Source organism: Rattus rattus, chromosome 5 (genome assembly GCF_011064425.1).
Source record: "Rattus rattus isolate New Zealand chromosome 5, Rrattus_CSIRO_v1, whole genome shotgun sequence".
NCBI classification, from domain to species: domain Eukaryota; kingdom Metazoa; phylum Chordata; class Mammalia; order Rodentia; family Muridae; genus Rattus; species Rattus rattus.
In genome coordinates, this window is record NC_046158.1 from 2,956,460 (window position 1) to 2,976,473 (window position 20,014).

Consider the following 20,014-nt stretch of genomic DNA (forward strand, 5'->3'; position numbering starts at 1 on the left):
GTCGTGCAGGATTAGAACCCAGAGCTTTATAGGGGTAGCTACGTCCCAGACCCCAGAGACTGTACACAGGGCTTTTTAGTGTTGGGTTTCTGTCCTCTCTGTCCCAAGGTTGGGCCACCAAATGAGTGAGCTGCAGAGAGGACTGACTTCCTCCAAAAATGGGCTCTGGCTGACTGTTACCAGGCCAGCCCGAGGGGTGTACACCCTTGTTCTGTGACATACTGGCCTTTCCCCTTCTCCCAGACAACCCAAAGGGGCACTGGTTTCATGTCTGATTTATTGGTGAATATACGGGCTTGGCCCAGGACCAGCCGCCTGGCCACTCCCCTCCTGCTGCCAGCTCAATGGATAGGCTGGGAGGAGGTCTCTGGGGAGGGGCTGGGCTCCCCCACCCCACCCTTCTTGCCATCTTCTAAGCCAATGAGCTGAGCACCCCTCAGCCTCTGTTTCCCCCACCAAAATTGTGCTAGTCAAGGTGAGGAGGCTCCTGGGGCCAGCCAGATGCAGGTGGCCCTGGGCTAGGCCGGGCGTGTCTTGAGTCCTAGCCTCCCACACTACCCAGTTCATCAGCACAGGATCCAGCTCGAAGGCAGGGGATTAGGGTTCCACAGCAGCACGGATGTACACAGCAGTGCGGTGTCTTTCTGTAGTCCCAGGCAGCCATATCCCAGGGCCCCTGGGTTGGGCAGGTAAAGTGGGGTGAGGAGATCCCAAGGTGTTCCAAGTTGGAGTCTCCACTGGCAACAAGCCTCTGCGGGGGAGGCATGAGGAGCAGGTACAAGGGGACGCTCCATCCTTGGCTGAGGGGACAAGTTCATGGCCGACGGTTCCCAGCTTGTGGCTGCTCCGTCTCTCCTGCAGGGCAAGGGCTGGCTGGGGGGCTCCCCAAGGCTCCAGGCTGGGTACTATGCCATGCTGCTGGTGGAGCAGGGGGTGCTCTGGGTGCTCCCGATGCTGTGGTTGGTACTGCTGCTCTCAGAGGAGGCCGGGGCAGCCACTGCCACCACGGGCTCCCGCTTGCTAGGGGCACCTGAGAGGTGTGGGCAGGGGTGGAGGTCAGGGCCCCAGCCAGGACTCCCCACTTCCTCAGAGGCTTCCCAGGGTGTGCCCTGGGGTGGTGTGGACCGGCCCTGAGCACTCGCTGTAGGAAGGGGGTGGAGAGGTTTGGGATACTCACGTGTGTGAGAATAGATGTACCAGAGTGCAGCTGTGAGCAGGGCCCCAATGAGGAAGGCACCAAAGGTGATGCCCAGTACAGAGGGCAGGACGAGGCCTTTGCCTGTGTGACCAAAGGAGGGTCAAGAGAGTCAGTGTATTCCAGCCTGAGGCCTGTCCCTACCCTGTCATGCTGTCCTGGGTCACAGGTATTAGCTAGTTTCAGTTGAGCCAGTGACCCGTCTTCTCCAAACATAAATCTCGTCATCTACCTCAGTTCAGTACTTGGCTGAGGGCCCAGGCGGCCAGGGTTTTTGGGCCACCCTCCTATCTCCAAAGCACCGCAGATAAACACCTTTATGGATAGTATAGTGGGTGCAGGAGATGAGAGGGTCTGCTCTGCCTGCTGTGTGACCTTAGGTCAGTGCCTCCCTTACTGGCCGCCCCACCTCTGCACCTTACACCGGAGTCAAATGAGACAGAGCATCTTTTAAAACTAGCGCTGCTCAGGTTACTGCAGCTTCTCTCCTGTCTTTTACATAGCCCTGGGCCCTTAGTCCAGACTTCCTGTCTGCACAAGAAGTTTAGGAGCCCTGCATTCTCAGTCTGGCTGGGGTGAGTACATGATGTCCTAGACTACATGGCATGTCTCTGCCCCGAGCAACAAGGACTCTCTTGAGATTAGATGGTATCGGTTGGGGATTTAGCCCAGGGGGAGGGGGCTTGCCTAGCAAGCGCAAGGCCCTGGGTTCGGTCCCCAGCTCCGAAAAAAAAAAGAAAAAAAAAAAAAAAAAAAAAGAAGAGATTAGACGGTATCAAGCCAAAGGGGTTTCCTCCACCCTTGAGGTGTCAAAGAATGAAGGGCCTTATACCATAGCTAAGGTCCCTTATGTTCTGTCCAGGAGGTCAAGTCCTCCATCAAGGTGCACCAGTGACTAACGGGACAGTGACTGAGGGGACAGAGATGAGGCCCAGGAGGGTTTGAGGGCTGGGAGGCTGTCCGTGGCACTCGGCAGTGTTCCCCTGTTAAGATGCATCTCACTGCGAGCTCCTCAGGCTGCAGGGCCTGAGAGACCTTCCTGTCCTCCCAAGGGCTACTACCACATCTCCCCACCAGCGTCTGTGCTCCATTCCAGGGCTGTTCCCCACTCACCAGACAGGTCAGGACTGACGATGTTCAGGCGCATGGAGACAGTCTTGTAGACTTCCTGAGGAGGGGGGAGAGTGGTAAGTGGTCCACATGGCAGCATGTGGTTCTCCCTTGCTACCATCCCAAGCCTTGGCTGAGTCCTCTGTTCAACCATTTTCAGGCTGGGAGCCTGCAGGCAAGGCCCAGGGAGGTGAGAACAGCAGGGTAGCCTATGGCTGCTGTAAATGGTCTCCAGGACTCCCGAGGCCTCTGATGGCCACGTGGTTAGTAGGAGCTCAGCATCTGTTACCCAGTGCAAGCCTTGTGAGCCATAAGCCAGGTCAGCCCAGACGCTTGGAGGCTCAGGGCCTGGAAGATGGGTGTGGCTGTCAGGGTGGGGGGTCCCGGCTTCAGGAAGTTTTGAGTCCGAGAAATCGGAGTGTTCTTGTGAGTGTGTCAGGGCTGAGGGCCTGAGAATGGAGACTCACTGGACAGTAACAGGTGATACCAGCAGAGCAGAGTGTCATGTTTCCTGAGATCAGTCACATTGGTGATTGCCACATGGGTAGGTGGGTGGGTGGGATTCTAGAGGAAGTGAGCAACTAGGTGGGCTAGTGGAAATTTTGAGAAGGATGGATGCTCGTGGATGAGTAGATAGAAGGGTAAGATGGGTGGGCAACTGGTAGGAGGACGGGAGGTAGGTGGATATATGAGTATGTGCATAAAGGGATGGATGGGTAAGAAGGTAGGTGGATGGGTGGTTGGGTAGAGTCCATGGATAGGTAGGTAGACAGTCGGATGGTGGATAGGTAGATGGGTGGACGGGTACATGGACTGATAGACCTAGATGGGTGAGTGGTAGGTGGATGGGTGGGTACGTGAGTTGTTTGGAAGGGTGAGTAAATGGTTGGGTATGTGGGTGGGTATATGAAGGAATGGTTGGGCTTCTGATGGGTGGGAAGGTGGAGTCCATGAATAGGTAGGTAGATTGATGGGTATGTGGATAGACGGGCTAGGTGGGCAGATGGTGATAGATGGATGGTAAAATGTGCAGAGGATGAACGTACAGATGGACAGTTGCAGCTGTGTGTATATGCTAACGCCACGGCTTCAGCGAGGCTATAGGTGAGTGCCCCTGATAGCCAGGCTGTCAGGCCCCGTGCCTGGCTCTCACTCTGCTGACTGCCAACTGTTTCTAGATCCCACAGCACTGTCACCTCCATCCCCTCAGACCCCAGACCCATATAAGCATCGCTGAAACCAGACTGGGGCCATGCCCACTCACCTGGGACAAGGTGCTAGGCTGCAGGGCTAAGTTGCAACTGAGGGTGCCGGCTGCGGGTGTGGGCACCATGTAGACACGGAGGAGAAAGCTGAAACGTGGGTCGCCTTCAGGGCTTGGGGACAGCAAGCTCACACAGCTGCCCTTGGCTGCTCGACTCTGGATGAGTTCCACCATGTCACCTTCTGGCCCCAAATCCAGATGGCAGCTGTCTAGCTGGACTGTGACCTCAGAGGTCAATGGAGACATGCTCACCTGCACAGACAGGCAGAGGGGAGGAGATAGGATATCCTTGGCCCTTCACTGATGGCCTGGCTTCGTGAGGTAAGCCAGAAGGGGAGACCCCACCCCTCTGAATAAAAGACAGGAAGGGATCCCACAGAGCAAACAGGAAGGACAGGGTGACATTGCAATTTGCAATTCCTTTTCCGTCTGTCCCACACACCCAGGCTGGCCTCCTCCATCCTCTGGAAGGTGACATCCGATCCTCTCTCTAGCAATGTTGGGAAGAAAGGCCCACAAAAGACTCAAGGAGTTAAGCGGGGCGCTCAGTACCTGTACGAAGCCCTGCTGGCCTAGCTCTATGGTGTTGGATGCCTGGAGGAAGTGCGGGCTGAGGTAGAGGCCCAGCTGGAAGGAGAGGCTGTCCATGTCGATGCACTGTACCTTTTTCTGTGGGAGGACACGGGGAGACGGGCAGTTTGAGTGGGGTGGCAGCAGAAGTCGCCTAACCCCCACCCTCACCTTCCTTTAAATAACGAACTCATAATTCTCAGATTTGTCACTTGGCTTTGGGCTAATGGGAAGAAACTTCACACCTCTCAGTACTGCTCCTAAGACCCCTAGGGGTTGGGTCTCTTCTCATGCCACAGTTTATAGCCAATGACCAGCGAGTCCCAGGAAGGTTAAATGATTTGCCCAAGGTCACACAGCCACGGTGTGCTGCTAGTTGCCAGGATTTAAGAGGCTAAAAGCTTAACCCTCAGCAGTACTACTGCCATTGTATGGAAGGGGAGACTGAGGCACACTGGAAACACAGGCCTGAGTTTCCTGAGGCCTGCTCCCTGCTAGGCCAGAAAGCAGCCCCACGCCAGCAGCACACCCTGAACCAGTTGGAGAGCATTGTGGGAGCATCCATCTCACCCGAAGTGGTGGTAAGCCTGATGGCAAACTGATGATCACCTGTGAAGACAGCCAAGAAGCTGGTCAGAGGCAGAAAGGCCCCAGAGGACAGCCCGCCTGCCAGACCCCAGTTATGGATGGGATAGCCAAGCTTCCCATCAGTCCTGCTCCCTGCTCCCAGAAATGTCCCTCAGCCCTGGGGATCAGTAAGGTGCCTGCGGGTGGGGTGGGGTGGGGGACACCAACTCTGCAGGATTTGGTACCTTCCTGATCCCAAGCCTTACCTCATTGCTGATCACATGATGTGTCACTTTCATGCCACAGCTGGAGTAGGTGCTACTCAGGACAAAGTGGTCGTCCTGGTCTTTAGCCTGGCAGCTGGAGTCCCAGAAAGCCAGGCCTGTGATGGTGCACTGTAGAGTCTGACCCAGGGGAGAAGGACATTGTCAGGGGGTCTGGCATTCCCTCAGGTCTCGCTGTCACTACTGAAACACTGTAAGTACTGCTCACTGGAGCTGCAGAGATCGCTCAGCGGCTAAGGGCCCTGGCTGTTCTTGAAAAGGACCCAAGTTCAGTTCCCAGCACCCATCCCATGTCAGAACGCTCACAGCCAGCTCCGAAGGATGACTCCTGACTTTGTGGACAGCTGTAGCCATGTGCACGTACCCCTGCCCTACACATACTTTAAAAATCAGTAGAATGAATCGTACTGAAACCTTTCTAAGAAAACATGGATGGTTCATCAGAGCTCTGACAGAGACTTCAGAAAAGCCAGGGAAAAAGATTACTCAGTGGAGGATGGGCAACTAGAATGTCTTCTTATTGTCTGCATTGCTGGGAATTGAACCCAGGGCGTTTGAGAGTGTGTGTGTGTGTGTGTGTGTGTGTGTGTTGTTTTGCCTAAATGGGTGTGTATATGCACCACATACATGTAATCTCTTCAGAGGCCAGCAGGGGGCATTAAACCCCATGAAACTGGAGTAATAGATGGTTGTGAGTCACCACATAGGTGCTAGGAATCAAACTCAGGTCTTCTGAACAGCAAGTGCTTTTAACGGCCCAGCCATTTCTCCAACCCCATCTTTTTTTTTTTTTTTTTTTTTTTTTTTTTGGTTCTTTTTTTTCGAGCTGGGGACCGAACCCAGGGCCTTGCGCTTCCTAGGTAAGCGCTCTACCACTGAGCTAAATCCCCAGCCCCTCTCCAACCCCATCTTATACTTAATTTTTTTTTTTTTTAGCTGGGTGGTAGCAGGACACACCTCTAATCGCAGCACTTAGGAAGCAGAGGCAGGAGGATCTCAGGGCAGCCAGGGAAACCCTGTCTCAAAAAACAAAAACAAAACAAAAAAAAAAAAAAAAAACCCCAAAACAACAACACCAAAAAAAACCCCCAACAAAACAAACAAACAAATAAACAAAAAAACCCCAACCAACTACAAAAGTTCAAAGGTTAAAATAAGGATCTGGAGAGATTGCTCAGTTCCCAACACACACATGGCAGCTCACAACTGTCCATAACTCTGGCTCCAGGGGATCCAGCGGCCTCTTCTGGCTTCCATGGGCACATGTGGTAAACAGACTTTCATGCAGACAAAACACCCACATACATTTAAGAAAATATTTCAAATTTTGTTTTTGTTTTTTAAGTTAAAAGTTAGGAAGGGTGGTATGTGCCTTCAACCCTAATCCCTCAGGAGACAGAGGCAGCCAGATCTCTATGTTTAAAACCATCCTGGTCCACAGAGCAAATTCCACAGTACATGGTACACAGCCAGATTCTGACTCCCAAAATAAAAGCGAGTTACTGTAGGGGGCTGGGGCACAGCTCAGTGGGTACAGACACAGACTCGAGACATTTTTGGGACCCCAAGTGGATTCTAGCCCCAGCACTTTGTGCTGGGTGGGGGAAGGGAGAATTGAGTGAAACAGATCAGAGTAGGTACACGCATGTGTTTTATTTGTTTGGTCTAAAGCTAAGTGAAAACTGGGCACTGTCCCATGCATAGAATCCCAGCATCCTGGAGGTGAGGTGAGGGGGCTCACAGGTCAGAAGGGAAGACGAAGATTTCTTCCATTCTGGGCAGGGGACACACCTTGAATCCCCGAAGCCAGGAGAGGCAGGTGGATTGATCTCTCTCTCTCTCTCTCTCTCTCTCTCTCTCTCTCTCTCTCTCTCTCTCTCTCTCTCTCTCTCTCCATTTGTGTCTATGTGCATATATCTATTCCCCATTCTAGTTGTTATATTCTAAAACGTAAGCATTTAAAATTTGTGTGTGCGGTTTATATACTGTGTGTGCTTTGTGTGTGCAGTTTATATACTGTGTGTGTCTTGTATGTGTACAGTTTATATACTCTGTGTCTTGTGTGTGCAGTTTATATACTGTGTGTTCTGTGTGTGTGCAGTTTATATACTGTGTGTTCTGTGTGTGTGCAGTTTATATACTGTGTGTTGTGTGTGTGCAGTTTATATACTGTGTGTTCTGTGTGTGTGCAGTTTATATACTGTGTGTTCTGTGTGTGTGCAGTTTATATACTGTGTGTTCTGTGTGTGTGCAGTTTATATACTGTGTGTTTTATGTGTGTGTAGTTTATATACTGTGTGTTTTACGTGTGTGTAGTTTATATACTGTGTGTTTTACGTGTGTGTAGTTTATATACTCTGTGTGTTTTGTGTGTGCAGTTTATATACTCCGTGTGTTTTACATGTGTGCAGTTTATACACTCCGTGTGTTTTACATGTGTGCAGTTTATACACTCCGTGTGTTTTATTTTTTTTTTTTTTTTTTTTTTTTTTTGGTTTTTTTTTTCGGAGCTGGGGTCCGTTCCCAGGGCCTTGCGCTTCCTAGGTATGCGCTCTTCCACTGAGCTATATCCTCTGCCCCCCGTGTGTTTTATGTGTGTGCAGTTTATACACTCTGTGTGTGGTCTATCCATGGTATGTATACCCACACACAGGTGTTCCTGTGTAGAGGACGGAGTTTGATATCAGGTATTGGGCACCTTATTTTTTAAAACTAAATTATTATTGATATGGGGTGTGTGCCAGGGTAGGGTACAGAGGGAAGGTCAGAGCACAGCTCAGTGGAGTTGTTCCTCTCTCCACCTTTACGTGGGTTCCAGGGATTGAACTCAGGTTAGCAGGCCACATGGCAAGTGTTTTACCACTGGGTCATTGGACTCATCTACCTCATTCTTTTGAGAGCCTCTCTCTCCGTCTCTCTCACAACAGGGTCTCACTACATAGCCCTAGCTGGACTGGAACCCCCACTGTAGACCAGGCTGGCCTGGAATTCACTGTATAGACCAGGCTGGCCTTTGAACTCACAGGGGTCCGCCTGCCTCTGCCTTCCAAATGCTGGGATTAAAAGCACAGGCTACCATGCCTGGCAAGACTGGGAGGGTCTCCTACTGACCCTGGACCTCACGGATTGACTAGCCTGGCTGGACAGAGAGGTCCCAGGGTCCTCTTTTCTCTGCCTCCTGGTGTTACAGACCCATAATAGCCCCTCATGCTTGTGCAGAAAACACTTTGCTCCCTGAGCATCTCCCCGGCCTGGACGTTGTCTGTCTGTATTTATCACTCATGCAAAGGCCCATGGTACAAACTTCTGTGACTGCCTGGCTCAACCACCATTAAGATTAATAATAATCACTAAACCAGGCAGTGGTGACACACACCTCTGATCCCAGCACCCAGAAGGCAGAGTCAGGCAGATCTCTATGAGTTCAAGGCCAGCCTGGTCTATAGAGTGAGTTCTAAGATAGGGCTACACGGAGAAACCCTGTCTCAAAAGGAAAACCAAGATTAATAATGACTACCTAATGTGAGCATTATTATTACTTGTTTTTTGAGATTGGGGCTCATGTAGCCTAGGCTATCCTCAAACTCTCGTTAAGGATGACCCTATTTTCTTATATTAACCTTTTATGTAGCCTAGTCCAGCCTGAAATTCACCATTCCCCTGGCTCAGCCTCCCGGGTTCTGGGAATACCAGTGCATGGCTCTGTGCTCTGTTCAGCCTGCATTTCACAAGTGAAAAGACTGAGTCTTGCATAGGAATGTGACTTGCTCTTACTGCCTGGGCTGGATCCCTGACACTCATGGCGAAGGACCAGCTGTCCATGCCATCACAAGGAGGAGGGGCAGGGCTTTACTTACCTGCACGAGTTTTTTATTGAGTGCCAGAGTCATGACGTCATTGCCACACTTTGGCTGAATCAGGGACATGAGTAGCTCAGGGCTGCACGTGTCCTTGGGAGGTGTGGTCACAACTGGTGCAGGAGAGGTCTGGAGCGCACCACCTGTGGGGTGGGTGGAGTGGACGGTCACTGGGTGCTCACTATGGGTACTTGAGCTCTCAGGTGGCTAACCATTGTGGTAGATGAGGCTAACGAGGCTCAAAAAAACCGGCCTAAGGGGGTTGGGGATTTAGCTCAGTGGTAGAGAGCTTGTCTAGCAAGCGCAAGGCCCTGGGTTCGGTCCCCAGCTCCAAAGGAAAAAAAAAAAAAGAAAAGAAGAGAAACTGGCCTAGGTGGGGTGGTCTCTGGATGGCCCACCTGGGGATCCAGCCCATATACATACAGTCACCAAACCCAGGCAATATTGCTGATGCCAAGAAGTGCAAACTGACAGGTGCCTGATATAGCTGTCTCCTGAGAAGCTCTGCCAGAGGGTGACAAAGACAGAGGAGGATGCTTGAAGTCAACCACTGAACTGAGAATGGGTCCCCATTGGAGGAGTTAGAAAAAGGACTGAAGGAAATGAAGGGGTCTACAACCCCATAAGAACAACAGTAACAATCAACCAGAGTTCCCAGGGACTAAACCACCATCCAAAGACTGACTACGAATGGACAGACCCATGGCTCCAACTGGCTATGTAGCAGAGGATGACCTTGCTGGGCACCAATGGGAGGAGAAGCCCCTGATTGTGCCCAGGCTTGATGCCCCAGTGTAGGGGAATGTCATGGCGGGGAGGTGGGAAGGGATAGGTGGGTTGGTGGGGGAACACCCTCATAGAAGCAGGGGGAGAGAGGATGGGATAAGGGGTTTATGGACGGAAAACTGGAAAAGGGGATAACATTTGAAATGTAAATAAAAAAAAATATCCAATGGGGGAAAAAAAAGGAACTGGTCTAAGCTCAAAGAACAGAGAGCGGCAAGTGATGGGAAGGGAGGAGCAACAGGGTTGGGGACAGGGGCACAGGGTTGAGGCTCACCGCAGCTGGAGACCGTCAGGGAGACATCACTGGCCAGAGGGATCTCTACAAAGGTTACTATGCTGGCATTGAGCTTGCGGGCCTCCCCGATCAGGCCTTCGGGTGTGTCTGGGAGCACGAAGCCTTTGATGTTGTTTTCTGGAAAGATCTTGACGGAGTATTCACCTGTGGTCTGAAGTCGGAAAGGGGGAGTCAGAGCCTTACCTACGGAGACTCCTACCCTACACCCGTGCCTTGCTGTTCCTTCCCCTTATCCTCTCCATTTCCCCTTTGCCCTCTAACCCAGCTCAGAGTTTGTATCTTTAAGGGTCTTCCTTGGCCCACCAGGCTAGGTTAAGGAATTCCCTGGCCCATCGGGAAAAGCTTCCTGGAAGAGGCCTTTAACAACGTAGATGGGGGTAGGAAGCTGGGGCGAAATAACCATGGTGTGCAAGGTCTCAGGCGGGGGTGCGGGTGCGAGGCTCACCCAGATCTGCATATTGTGGTTGGTATCGATGAGCCAGGAGACGTACGGGGGACCCTGCAGGATGAGAACGGCATCCCCAGATGTGCAACTCAGTTTCACCGTTACCGTCACTGTCCGGGGCCTGCAGCAGGTAGACAGGTCGTGGGCTTGAGCATGGGGACAGACCTGGTGTGTTGGTTTGAATGAGATGGCATCTCTAAGTCTGGGGCATCTGAATACTTGATCCCAGTGTGGGAAGGCTTAGGGGCCTTCCTGGAGAAGGTAGCCCACAAGGGGTGGGCTTTGGTGCCCTCTCTGCCTCCTGTCTGTGTGGTTCAAGATGTGAGCTCTTAGCTGTTGCTCCAGGTACCTGCTACCTCCACTCTGCCGTTGTGAACCCTCTGGAATTGCGAGCCCAAAATAAACACATTGCCTTGGTTGTGGTGTTTTATCTCAGCAATGGGAAAGTTAACAGACCGGGAGGCTGGGATCTGATTGGGTAATACACTCGGAGGTCAGGCTCTGATTGGGTAATAGGATCTGATTGGGTAGCAGGATCTGACTGAGCAATATACGCGGAGGATAAGATCTGATTGGGTAAAACACCCAGAGGATAGCATCTGATTGGGTAATACACCTGGAGGATAGGACCTGATTGGGGAGGGCCATGCTCAGGAGGCCAGCACCCTTACCCGGCCACAGAACCTGATAGAATCCTCAGGACATAGGCCTCCTTGTGTCCAGTCACACCTTCCAAGCGGCAGCCTTGGACTGGTGTCTGGGTTCGTGGTTGCCATTCAAGTGTGACGCCCATGTCCTTCTGAGCTTCTGGGAAGCAGAAGGGTAGTGCCTTTGGGTCTGTGGAGACAAATATATCAGAGGGTCTTACCCCGCTTTCAGACAAGGCAATGGTAGGGACATTCAGGACAGAGCCTAACAGGTGGGGGATGGCTTACTAGCTGAGTAGCTGACCTCGGTTTCCTCCTGTGTCAGCACAGCGTTAACATGACAAGTGAGCCAAGACACACATCAAGTAGTGTAGTACCCCCAGCCCCGCCTCCGCCCCAGCCCTGCCCCCAGCCCCACCCCCTGCCTCCACCCCCCACCCGGCACAGGTCAGCTGTCTTTCTTCATTGTTTTTGGCATTATTTTGAGACACAGTGTCTCACTGAGCCTGGCTCACAGATTTGACTAGACTGGCTGACCAGCAAACCCCAGGGAAACCTTGAACTTGCAGAGGATGGGCTTGAATTCCTTATTCTCCTGCCTCTGCCTCCTGAGTGCTGAGATTACAGGTCCTTACCACCATGCTAGTCTAGGGCTCTAGGGCCCTAGGTTAACTATGCAAGCACCCTATCAACGGAGCCGCATCTCCAGCCAAAAAGCTGGCATGTCTCATCCGATACCTGCTGCAGAAGCAGTCACCAACTTTGAAGGGCACCATCCAGCCTGTGTGACTTTGGGCAAATCACACGCCACTGCAGGCTGGTAGTACCCAAGTCAGGGGTTTGTTCAGTCTCTTCTGCAACCGAACCTGAACCCAGAAGCAACCGAGGGAGCTGACCTTGGCCCAACTGGAGGACAATGCTTTTGGGGTCATCCAGTGCTGCTATGGAGGTAATGGTGCCCTTGGTGGCTGCCCAGTCGAGGATCTGTGTCTTGGAGGTAAAGGATGGTAGTGGTGTGCTGTTGACTTTTGGTCCTTTGAAGGCAGCAAGGCTGGAGTTCTGTGGAGACACAGAGTGCTGAGTCACTTCCTACCATGCCGGTCAGGAACCAATCTGGGGAGTCAGCTCAGTCCATTGGCAGAAAAGAAGTCAAGACCTCAAATGACAAGGCTTGGAAGTCGTCAGTCAGCCCAGAGCCCCCAGGTACCTCTTCTAGCACAGCCATATTGGCATCATCTCCCTCCTGCATGTGATGGCTACAGACACACATGTTTGTCCATCTGGTCTTGGCCTTAGCCTCACCACGAAGCACTTATTCAAACCATATATAATGGCATCAATGTAGCAACTGTCTGTATCCCTCTGCACTCTGGGTTCAGGGAGGGAAATCTTCTTGTCCACCGCCCCCCAACACACACACACTTGACACATTGTAGGTCCCAGCCATTGTTCACTGGGGATCTGTTATGCCAGCTGCACCTTCACACCTGCCACACACAGTAGGTACTGGGGATGCATGGGGAGGGAAAGTGGAAGGGGAAAAGGGGGAAGGTATGAGAAACAGTGAATGAGTGAATAGAAGAAAACAGATGGGGTGCTGCCGACCCTGGAAGCTCATCATTCAGAAACTAGAGAGACATCATCAGTCGAAGTAATAGAAGGTACAGGATATTTACTTAATAAATAAGAAAAACCAAGGCTTGAGCCTGGCAGTGGTGGCTTGTGCTTTTAATCCCAGCACCTGAGAGGCAGAGGCAGGCAAAACTCTTGAGTTTGAGGCCAGCCTGATCTACAGAGCAAGTTCTGGGACAGCCAAACCTACATAGAGAAAACCTATCATGAAAAGCAAAAAGCAGGTCTGGAAAGATGGCTTGGATTTGAGAGCCCAGGTTCAGTTCCCAGTCACCCACATGGTGGCTCACAACCATCTGTAACTAGCATCCTAGGGAACACAATATTTTTCTGGCCTCCTTAGGCACAAGATCTGGTACACATGCAGACAAAACACTCAAGTATATAAAATTACATTCGATTTAATTTCGAAAAGAAATGCAACCCAAGACCTCTGGCTGGCTGGGGACAGGGAGTCTGGAGAGATCCCAAACCTCACTGCTTCCCTTAGGGTCCTTTGGGGTCTGTTGGGTCAAGAAAGGAAATAAAGAGGACTTCCTGGAAGAGGTGACCCAGAGGACTCCTTTGAGCTGAAGAAGCAGCAGCAGGAGGGATTCAGGCTAGATATTAAGGGGGACTGCATGGCACTCAGAGGAGATATAATAGAACACACTGCCTGCTCTGAAGGCTTTAACCTCAGTAAAACAGGGTTACAGCCGTGACTCAGGCGCATGGCGCTTACCAGTCTCCTGGCTTACGCCCCGCCTACACTGAAGGCAGGCCTCTGACCTCTGGGTGGTGATCTGTTACAGATGACTCAAGGCTGTCACTGTGAGTGTTGAATGCAAGTAAAAAGGTGCAACCAGGCTAGGCTGCAGCAACAACCCTCCAGCCAGAGCTTGCCTTACAAGTGCACTCAGAACCCTGGCAGCTCCCCAACCCTGGGAAGGAGGTGAGGAAGGGAATGGAGGAAGAGGCACCATGGGAAGGTCTCTAGGACCTGACTTCCCCTCTCAGTGATAAGGAGAAGGATACTCTGGGAATGGAAGCCAGACCCTTGCGGTTGGACTTGGGAGGGGATTTTCCCTGGTGTCCCCACCATGCTGGTCTGTGTGTCCATCTGTGAGAGGGCCTTCACCTTTACTGCCCACCTCTGCCTCCTCTGGCACCTTCTGGTCCTATCCCTGCCTTTATGGTGTGCCGCGTTGCTCACAGAAAGGGACACCAGGCAGGGGCTTCCCACAGCCTGCCTGGAGTTAGGGATCATGCACTCACGTAGGCCAAGTGCAGTGGGATTTCTGGGGCCTGGAGCGTCACCAAGACATTCTCGTTCGAAATGAAGACCAGAAACACCTCCCGGGTCTCAGTGCCATTTTGCTTGGATGCTTGAAGAGTCAACTCCACCTCGGACGTCCTCTGGGGAAAAGTCATGGACATAGATATATCAGTCAGGGTTTGCTTCATGTATGGTTGACGACCATTCCATAGGCCATCCCTGGCTTGACCTATCCTCTCGCCAGTTACCTGTCCGCAAAATAACGCCTATCCTCTCGAATGCCTAGAAAATGTAAGAGGGTTTCAGCAAGCGCGACCGCCAAGACCGAGGACCTGAGTTCAATCCCCAGGACCTACCTGGTAGAAGGAGAGTCCTGACTCCTACAGGCTGTCCACAGAGCTCTGCACCAGCCCCTGATGCATGCACGCCACAAGACACACACACACACACACACACACTGCATGCCTGCACACACACACACACACACATACTGTGATGCCTACACACACATACACGCACAAACACACTAAGTAAATAAATACAAATTAAACGAAAAATAAGAAGGAAAGAGGGCGTGAATGAATGAGTGAGCTTGGTCTCAACCAAGCAAAGAAAGAAGAACAAAACTATGACAAGTCTGTGCTTCACATAGCTTTCAGGATTGCAAGGTCATCCTTCCTTCCTCCTCCTCCTCCTCCTCCTCCTCCTGCCCTCCTCCTCCTCCTCCTCCTCCTCACAGGTTCTTCTTTTGTGCCCAGGCTAGCCTCGAACTTTTTTTTTTTTATTATTATATATAAGTACACTGTAGCTGTCCTCAGATACACCAGAAGAGGGCATCGGATCTCTTTACAGATGGTTGTGAGCCACCATGTGGTTGCTGGGATTGAACTCATGACCTCTGGAAGAGCAGTCGGGTGCTCTTAACCACTGAGCCATCTCTCCAGCCCTAGCCTCGAACTCTTTACTCTTCCTGCCTAGCTCAGTCTCCCCAGTGCTGGAACACTCAGGATGATTTCCACTGAGCGCCTGTTGTGACCTGGGCTGTAAGTATCTAAAAGCTACGCTATGCATGGAGACAGTGAGTTGTCTCTCACTGTCCTCTCTCTCCCCTCAGTTGTCCCTGGGAGGCCACTCTGATGCCGGCTCACTCGAGGCATTCACAATTGTCCCTCGATCAGGGGATGCGGCTCAGTAGCAGATCACACGCGTGTGCCTTGGTTCCACCGGAATTTACACATGAATCCCACAGAAACAACCTAAAAGGTGGGTACCATTAAAGCTCTCACAACCGAGGCTGGCAATGTCACACTTCTGTCAAGAAGACTAAGAAAAGATGGCTAGATCAAAATGAGTCTTCTGAGCCCATGAGGTGAGGGTTGGGGAATGAGCAGGAGACAAAGGCCCAAGTCGGTGCCTCACAAGTCTCACAGTGTCTCTGAGAACAAAGACAAGTGGAAATCTTCCCAGACACAGTCTCTGGCAGTTCCTGTCGGCAGCTTGCAGCCCGAGAGCTGATTGCAAGCGCTCTCCTCTGTTGCAAAAGAACACGGGTTTAGCACAGAGGCATCCGTGGAAAGTTTTAGGGTCTGGCTTCTAATCGTCTCCCTGTTGTTTCCCGGACTGAAGTCACAGAGCCAGAGACAAGCGTTTCAGTCCCTGGAAAAATCTGCTCAGAAATATTTCCGCTACTTTGTAAACGACCCTCTTAATCACTCTTTGTGTTCAAGGTTAGTCTTCACTACGGCAGAGGAAAGGAGAAAATGGTCTCACTCTGTTTTCAATGCTTGCCGAATGGTTTTGTTCTGGGAGCGAGCGCTCCCGTTAGGTGACCCTTATTTTAAAACTTTGTTTTGGGGGGTGTGTGTGTGTGTGTGTGTGTGTGTGTGTGTGTGTGTGTGTGTGTGTGAGAGAGAGAGAGAGAGAGAGAGAGAGAGAGAATATGTGTGTGTGTGAGAGAGAGAGAGAGAGAGAGAATATATGTATGTGTGAGAATGTGTGTGTGAGAGAGAGATAGATAGAGAATATATGTATGTGTGAGAATGTGTGTGTGTGTGTGTGAGATAGATAGAGAGAATATATGTATGTGTGAGTATGTGTGTGTGAGATAGATAGATAGATAGAGAATATATGTATGTGTGAGAATGTGTGTGTGTGTGAAAGAGAGAATATATGTATGTGTGAGTATGTGTGTGAGAGAGAGATAGATAGAGAATATATGTATGTGTGAGAATGTGTGTGTGTGTGTGTGTGTGTGAGAACACACAAGTATGTGTATGCATGCACATGTGGAGGTCAGAGGATACCTTTGGGAAGTCAGTTCTCTCCTTCCACTGTGTGGGACGGACTTAGGGCTCAAACTCAGTGATCAGGCTTGGTGGCAAGTGTCTTTATTCACTGAGCCACCCCAAAATCCCCTAGGTTACTTTTTTAAAAGATTTTATTTATTTTATTTATATGAGTATACCATAGGTATCTTCACACACACCAGAAGAGGGCATCAGATTCATTAAGATGGTTGGGAGCCACCATGTGGTTGCTGGGATTTGAACTCAGGACCTCTGGAAGAGCAGTCAGTGCTCTTAACCGCTGAGCCATCTCTCCAGCCCCCTAGGTTATTATTCTTAAATGAGTCTTCTCACAGTAAATTATAGTGTAAAGAAAAGATGCATTTCAGACATGTGGAAATACTACTATTACTACTACTATTAATAATAATAAATCAACAATAATTTACAGTGTTATGGAGCAAACCCAGCCTCGTGCTTGCTCAGCAAACATTCTACCCTTCAGCTGTATCCCCAGCCTACATTCCTGTCTACTAATGGGTTTAAAAATCGATTTCATAAGTATCTTGTTTTATTAATGTTAAAAATATTATGCAATCGGGGTTGGGGATTTAGCTCAGTGGTAGAGCACTTGCCTAGCAAACGCAAGGCCCTGGGTTCGGTCCCCAGCTCCGAAAAAAGGAAAAAAAAAATATTATGCATTTTAAGCTGGTTGTAGTGGTACACAACTTTGATCTAAGCACTCAGGAGGCAGAGGCAGGAAGATCTGTGAGTTCGAGGTCAGCCTGGTCTACATGGTGAGTTCTGGAACATCTAAGACTCTGCCTCTCAGTATATATAACATTTTTTTTTTTTTTTTTCGAGCTGGGGACCGAACCAGGGCCTTGCGCCGCTAGGCAAGCCTACCACTGAGCTAAATCCCCAACCCCATATATAACATTTCTAACACTAAAATCAAAATCAAATGCTGGAGGGGAATAGAGCAATGACTCAGCAATTAAGAGGTTTTTTTTTTTTTTTTTGGCTTTTCCTGAGAACGTGAGTGTGGTTCCCGGCACCCACATCAGACAGCACACGACTGCCTGTAACTTCCTCCATCCAGCTCCAGGGAATCTGACACCTCAGGCCTCTGTGGGTACCTGAACTCATGTGGAGGTACCCACATACAGAGGTTTACATAATGCATATACTTTTCTTTTGAAACAGGGTCTCACTATGTAGTCCTTGCTGTTATGGACTGTAGATTGGGCCGGTCTTGAACTTGAAGACATCTACCTGCCTCTGCCTCCTAAATAAACATAAATGGGAAGGAAGGAAGGAAGGAAGGAAGACATACATACATACATACATACATACATACATACATACATACATACATTTATTGGACGAAAGCACCTGGCCCACCTGGTGTTGGGCCCAGTGTGCTCACCCTGATTGCTGTGTACCATTCATTAACTCGAACAACAAAGGCTGGCTACACAGCTCTATGTGTCTGTATTTTCTTTAGGGACAGGGTCTCTCCCTGAACCTGAAGCCTGTCATTTCCGTTAGACTGCACACTTCACACCAGTGGGTTTTACCTAGAAGAGTAATGGCGTGCCTGTGACATATTAGGGTTCAATGGACTTCATGCTCTGCTCTGTGCTGAGCACACAGCATGTGCAGGCTGACCAAAGTGGACACAGAGATTTCCCAGCTTCCAGGCTCTAGAACGGAAGTCACCCAAGGAGAGTGGAGACAACAGCCCAGGACACATGAGCCAATGAACACTTGTGTGGAGCTCACAGCACCTGGCCACCAGTAGCAGATCATTTCCTGCGCCCCTCTAACTCAGACGGCCACTCGCTCCATCCATGCACCTCTAGAAGGAAGACTTCAAGACTCACATAGGAAATAGATGGATTCAATACTATGAGACATGCGCAGACAGGGAGATGATGTCATGCCACCCTGGGAGAATACCCATGGGCTGCAGCAGCTGGAACTATGAGCAGGAAGAAAGTGCCCTGGACAGGAACCTGCAGCTACTTGACCATAGCTCCTATCCCTTGGTGCCTTCCTTTACTCATCTGTGAAATGGGAGCAGGAGAGGGCTGGAAGCCTAGATCAGGAGGGGCCCTGGATAGAGGAAGTGAAGAAAATGAATCAGAGGTCAGGGCACGGTCATGCCACGGGGGACCACGGGTCAGGAGGCGGGGGCTTGAGGACGCTTGTGACAAGTTTCAGCAATTCTTCCTGAATTAATAAAGCAAACCGGCCACCCTGCTGTCACCAGGGCCTCTGTACAGAGGAGGGGTCTGAGAGAAACTGAGGCCCCAGAGTAAGCATCGAGAGACACAGGGAGGCTCAAAAGCAGAGTTCCCAGGGGGCTCTGTGCTCCCAGACCTAGCTGATGACTACCAGTTACCAGAAACACGCAGCCAGGGTTTGCACAGTAAACACTTCCCTTCCCTCCACCCTGACTCACTGTGCCAGCCGTTTGCACGCACGCTGGTTTCCTTATTTCATCTCCTGAGAGGTAAAAGAAGGGTCTGCCTGCCCACAGTCTGGGCTGCCCATCCTCAGGATGGATTCTGGGCATCTGGAGGCCCAGCAAAGGTGGCAAATGTGTCAGTTCTTTGTCCCCAGGCCTGCCAGCATGGGCTTGCCCTATTCCCTCCCTGAGTGGGTGGGAGGGAGACCAGGTGCTATTTTTGTACCAGCTGTCCCTCTGATGCCATTGTTAGCCCAGTGGTTGGTGTCGGGAAAGGGGGATTTCGGTGAAGAGGCCCTGAGTATTAGTAGCCGCTTATAGAAAGCCATTTCCAGCAATTCTTCTAGGAGTGGAGCCTTGGGTCTGCCTGCAGCCCCCACCCTCCCAGGGCCAGCCTAGAGGAGGCCCAGGTCTGCCTCAGCAGACTGCGACAGCACACACAGGAAGAGAGTGTGTGTGTTGGGGCGGGGAGTGTGTATGTGTGAAGAGTTCAGAGCCAGACCGACCTGAATTAAATGTGGCTTTGTGACTCTGGTCTGTCTTCCTCTCTGGGTCTTGGTTCCCTGATCTGGAGCAGGAGCTCGACAATCTACCTGCTCACGTATATGTGTGAATATGGAGGGATCCAACCTCATAGCTGGGTGTACGATGCCCGGCTCTGCTCCTCTGGGTCCACTGGTAGATTCTACTATTGCAGATGGGAGTCTTTATTTGTATTTTAAGAGGTGAGAACTTGGGTTGGAGAGATGGCTTAGTGGTTAAGAGCACTGACTGCTCTTCCAGAGGTCCCGAGTTCAAATCCCAGCAACCACATGGTGGCTCCCAACCATCTGTAATGGGATCTGATGCCCTCTTCTGGTGTGTCTGAGGACAGCAACAGTGTACTTATGTGTAATAAATAAATAAATCTTAAAAAAAAAAAAAAAAGGTGAGGCCTTGCCCTGCGATCAAGTGATTCTCCTGCCTCAATTGGGAAGCAGGAATGTGACACTGCAGCTGGCCCCAATTATTATTAGCATTATTATTTTGATGACGATGACAATGGCTTTTTGAGACAGGCTTTCTCTGTCTAGGGGATGTGTGCTATCACCTCATTTTGAAACAGGATCTTACTGTGTGCAGGTCTGGCCTCAAACTTAACATCTTCAGTCTTTGGATACTGGGGTTACAGGCATGTGCTATCATGACTGAGTCCTGAATGAAATGTTTTCAGTTTGTGTGTGTGCATGTGTGTGTTGTGCATGTGTGCGTGTGTTGTGTGTGTACTGTGTGTGTTGTCTGTGTGTGTATATGTGTGTGTGTATTGTGTGTGTTGTCTGTGTGTGGTGTGCGTGTGTTGTGTGTGTGTG

General features: G+C 50.7%; 1 protein-coding gene across 1 annotated transcript; it reads right to left on the bottom strand.

The window, feature by feature from the left end:
- Positions 1-258: 258 nt before the first annotated feature.
- Positions 259-12,245, bottom strand: Eng (endoglin). Its single transcript, XM_032901802.1, has 13 exons — positions 12,228-12,245; positions 11,917-12,079; positions 11,045-11,210; positions 10,374-10,494; positions 9,908-10,079; positions 8,848-8,990; positions 4,973-5,110; positions 4,710-4,748; positions 4,122-4,238; positions 3,570-3,821; positions 2,309-2,363; positions 1,178-1,279; positions 259-1,030 (listed from the first exon to the last, which is right to left on the bottom strand). Exons 1-13 carry the CDS (start codon positions 12,243-12,245, stop codon positions 906-908), a joined length of 1,611 nt encoding a protein of 536 aa, XP_032757693.1. The 3' UTR covers positions 259-905.
- Between the last annotated feature and the right edge of the window lie 7,769 nt (positions 12,246-20,014).

Excerpts from the sequence above, each read along its gene's own strand:
- Eng (XM_032901802.1), bottom strand. Across the intron at positions 11,211-11,916 it reads TGTCCTCCAGTTGGGCCAAG|ACCCAAAGGCACTACCCTTC; the intron begins GTCAGCTCCCTC and ends TTGTCTCCACAG. Across the intron at positions 10,080-10,373 it reads ACCACAATATGCAGATCTGG|ACCACAGGTGAATACTCCGT; the intron begins GTGAGCCTCGCA and ends TTCCGACTTCAG.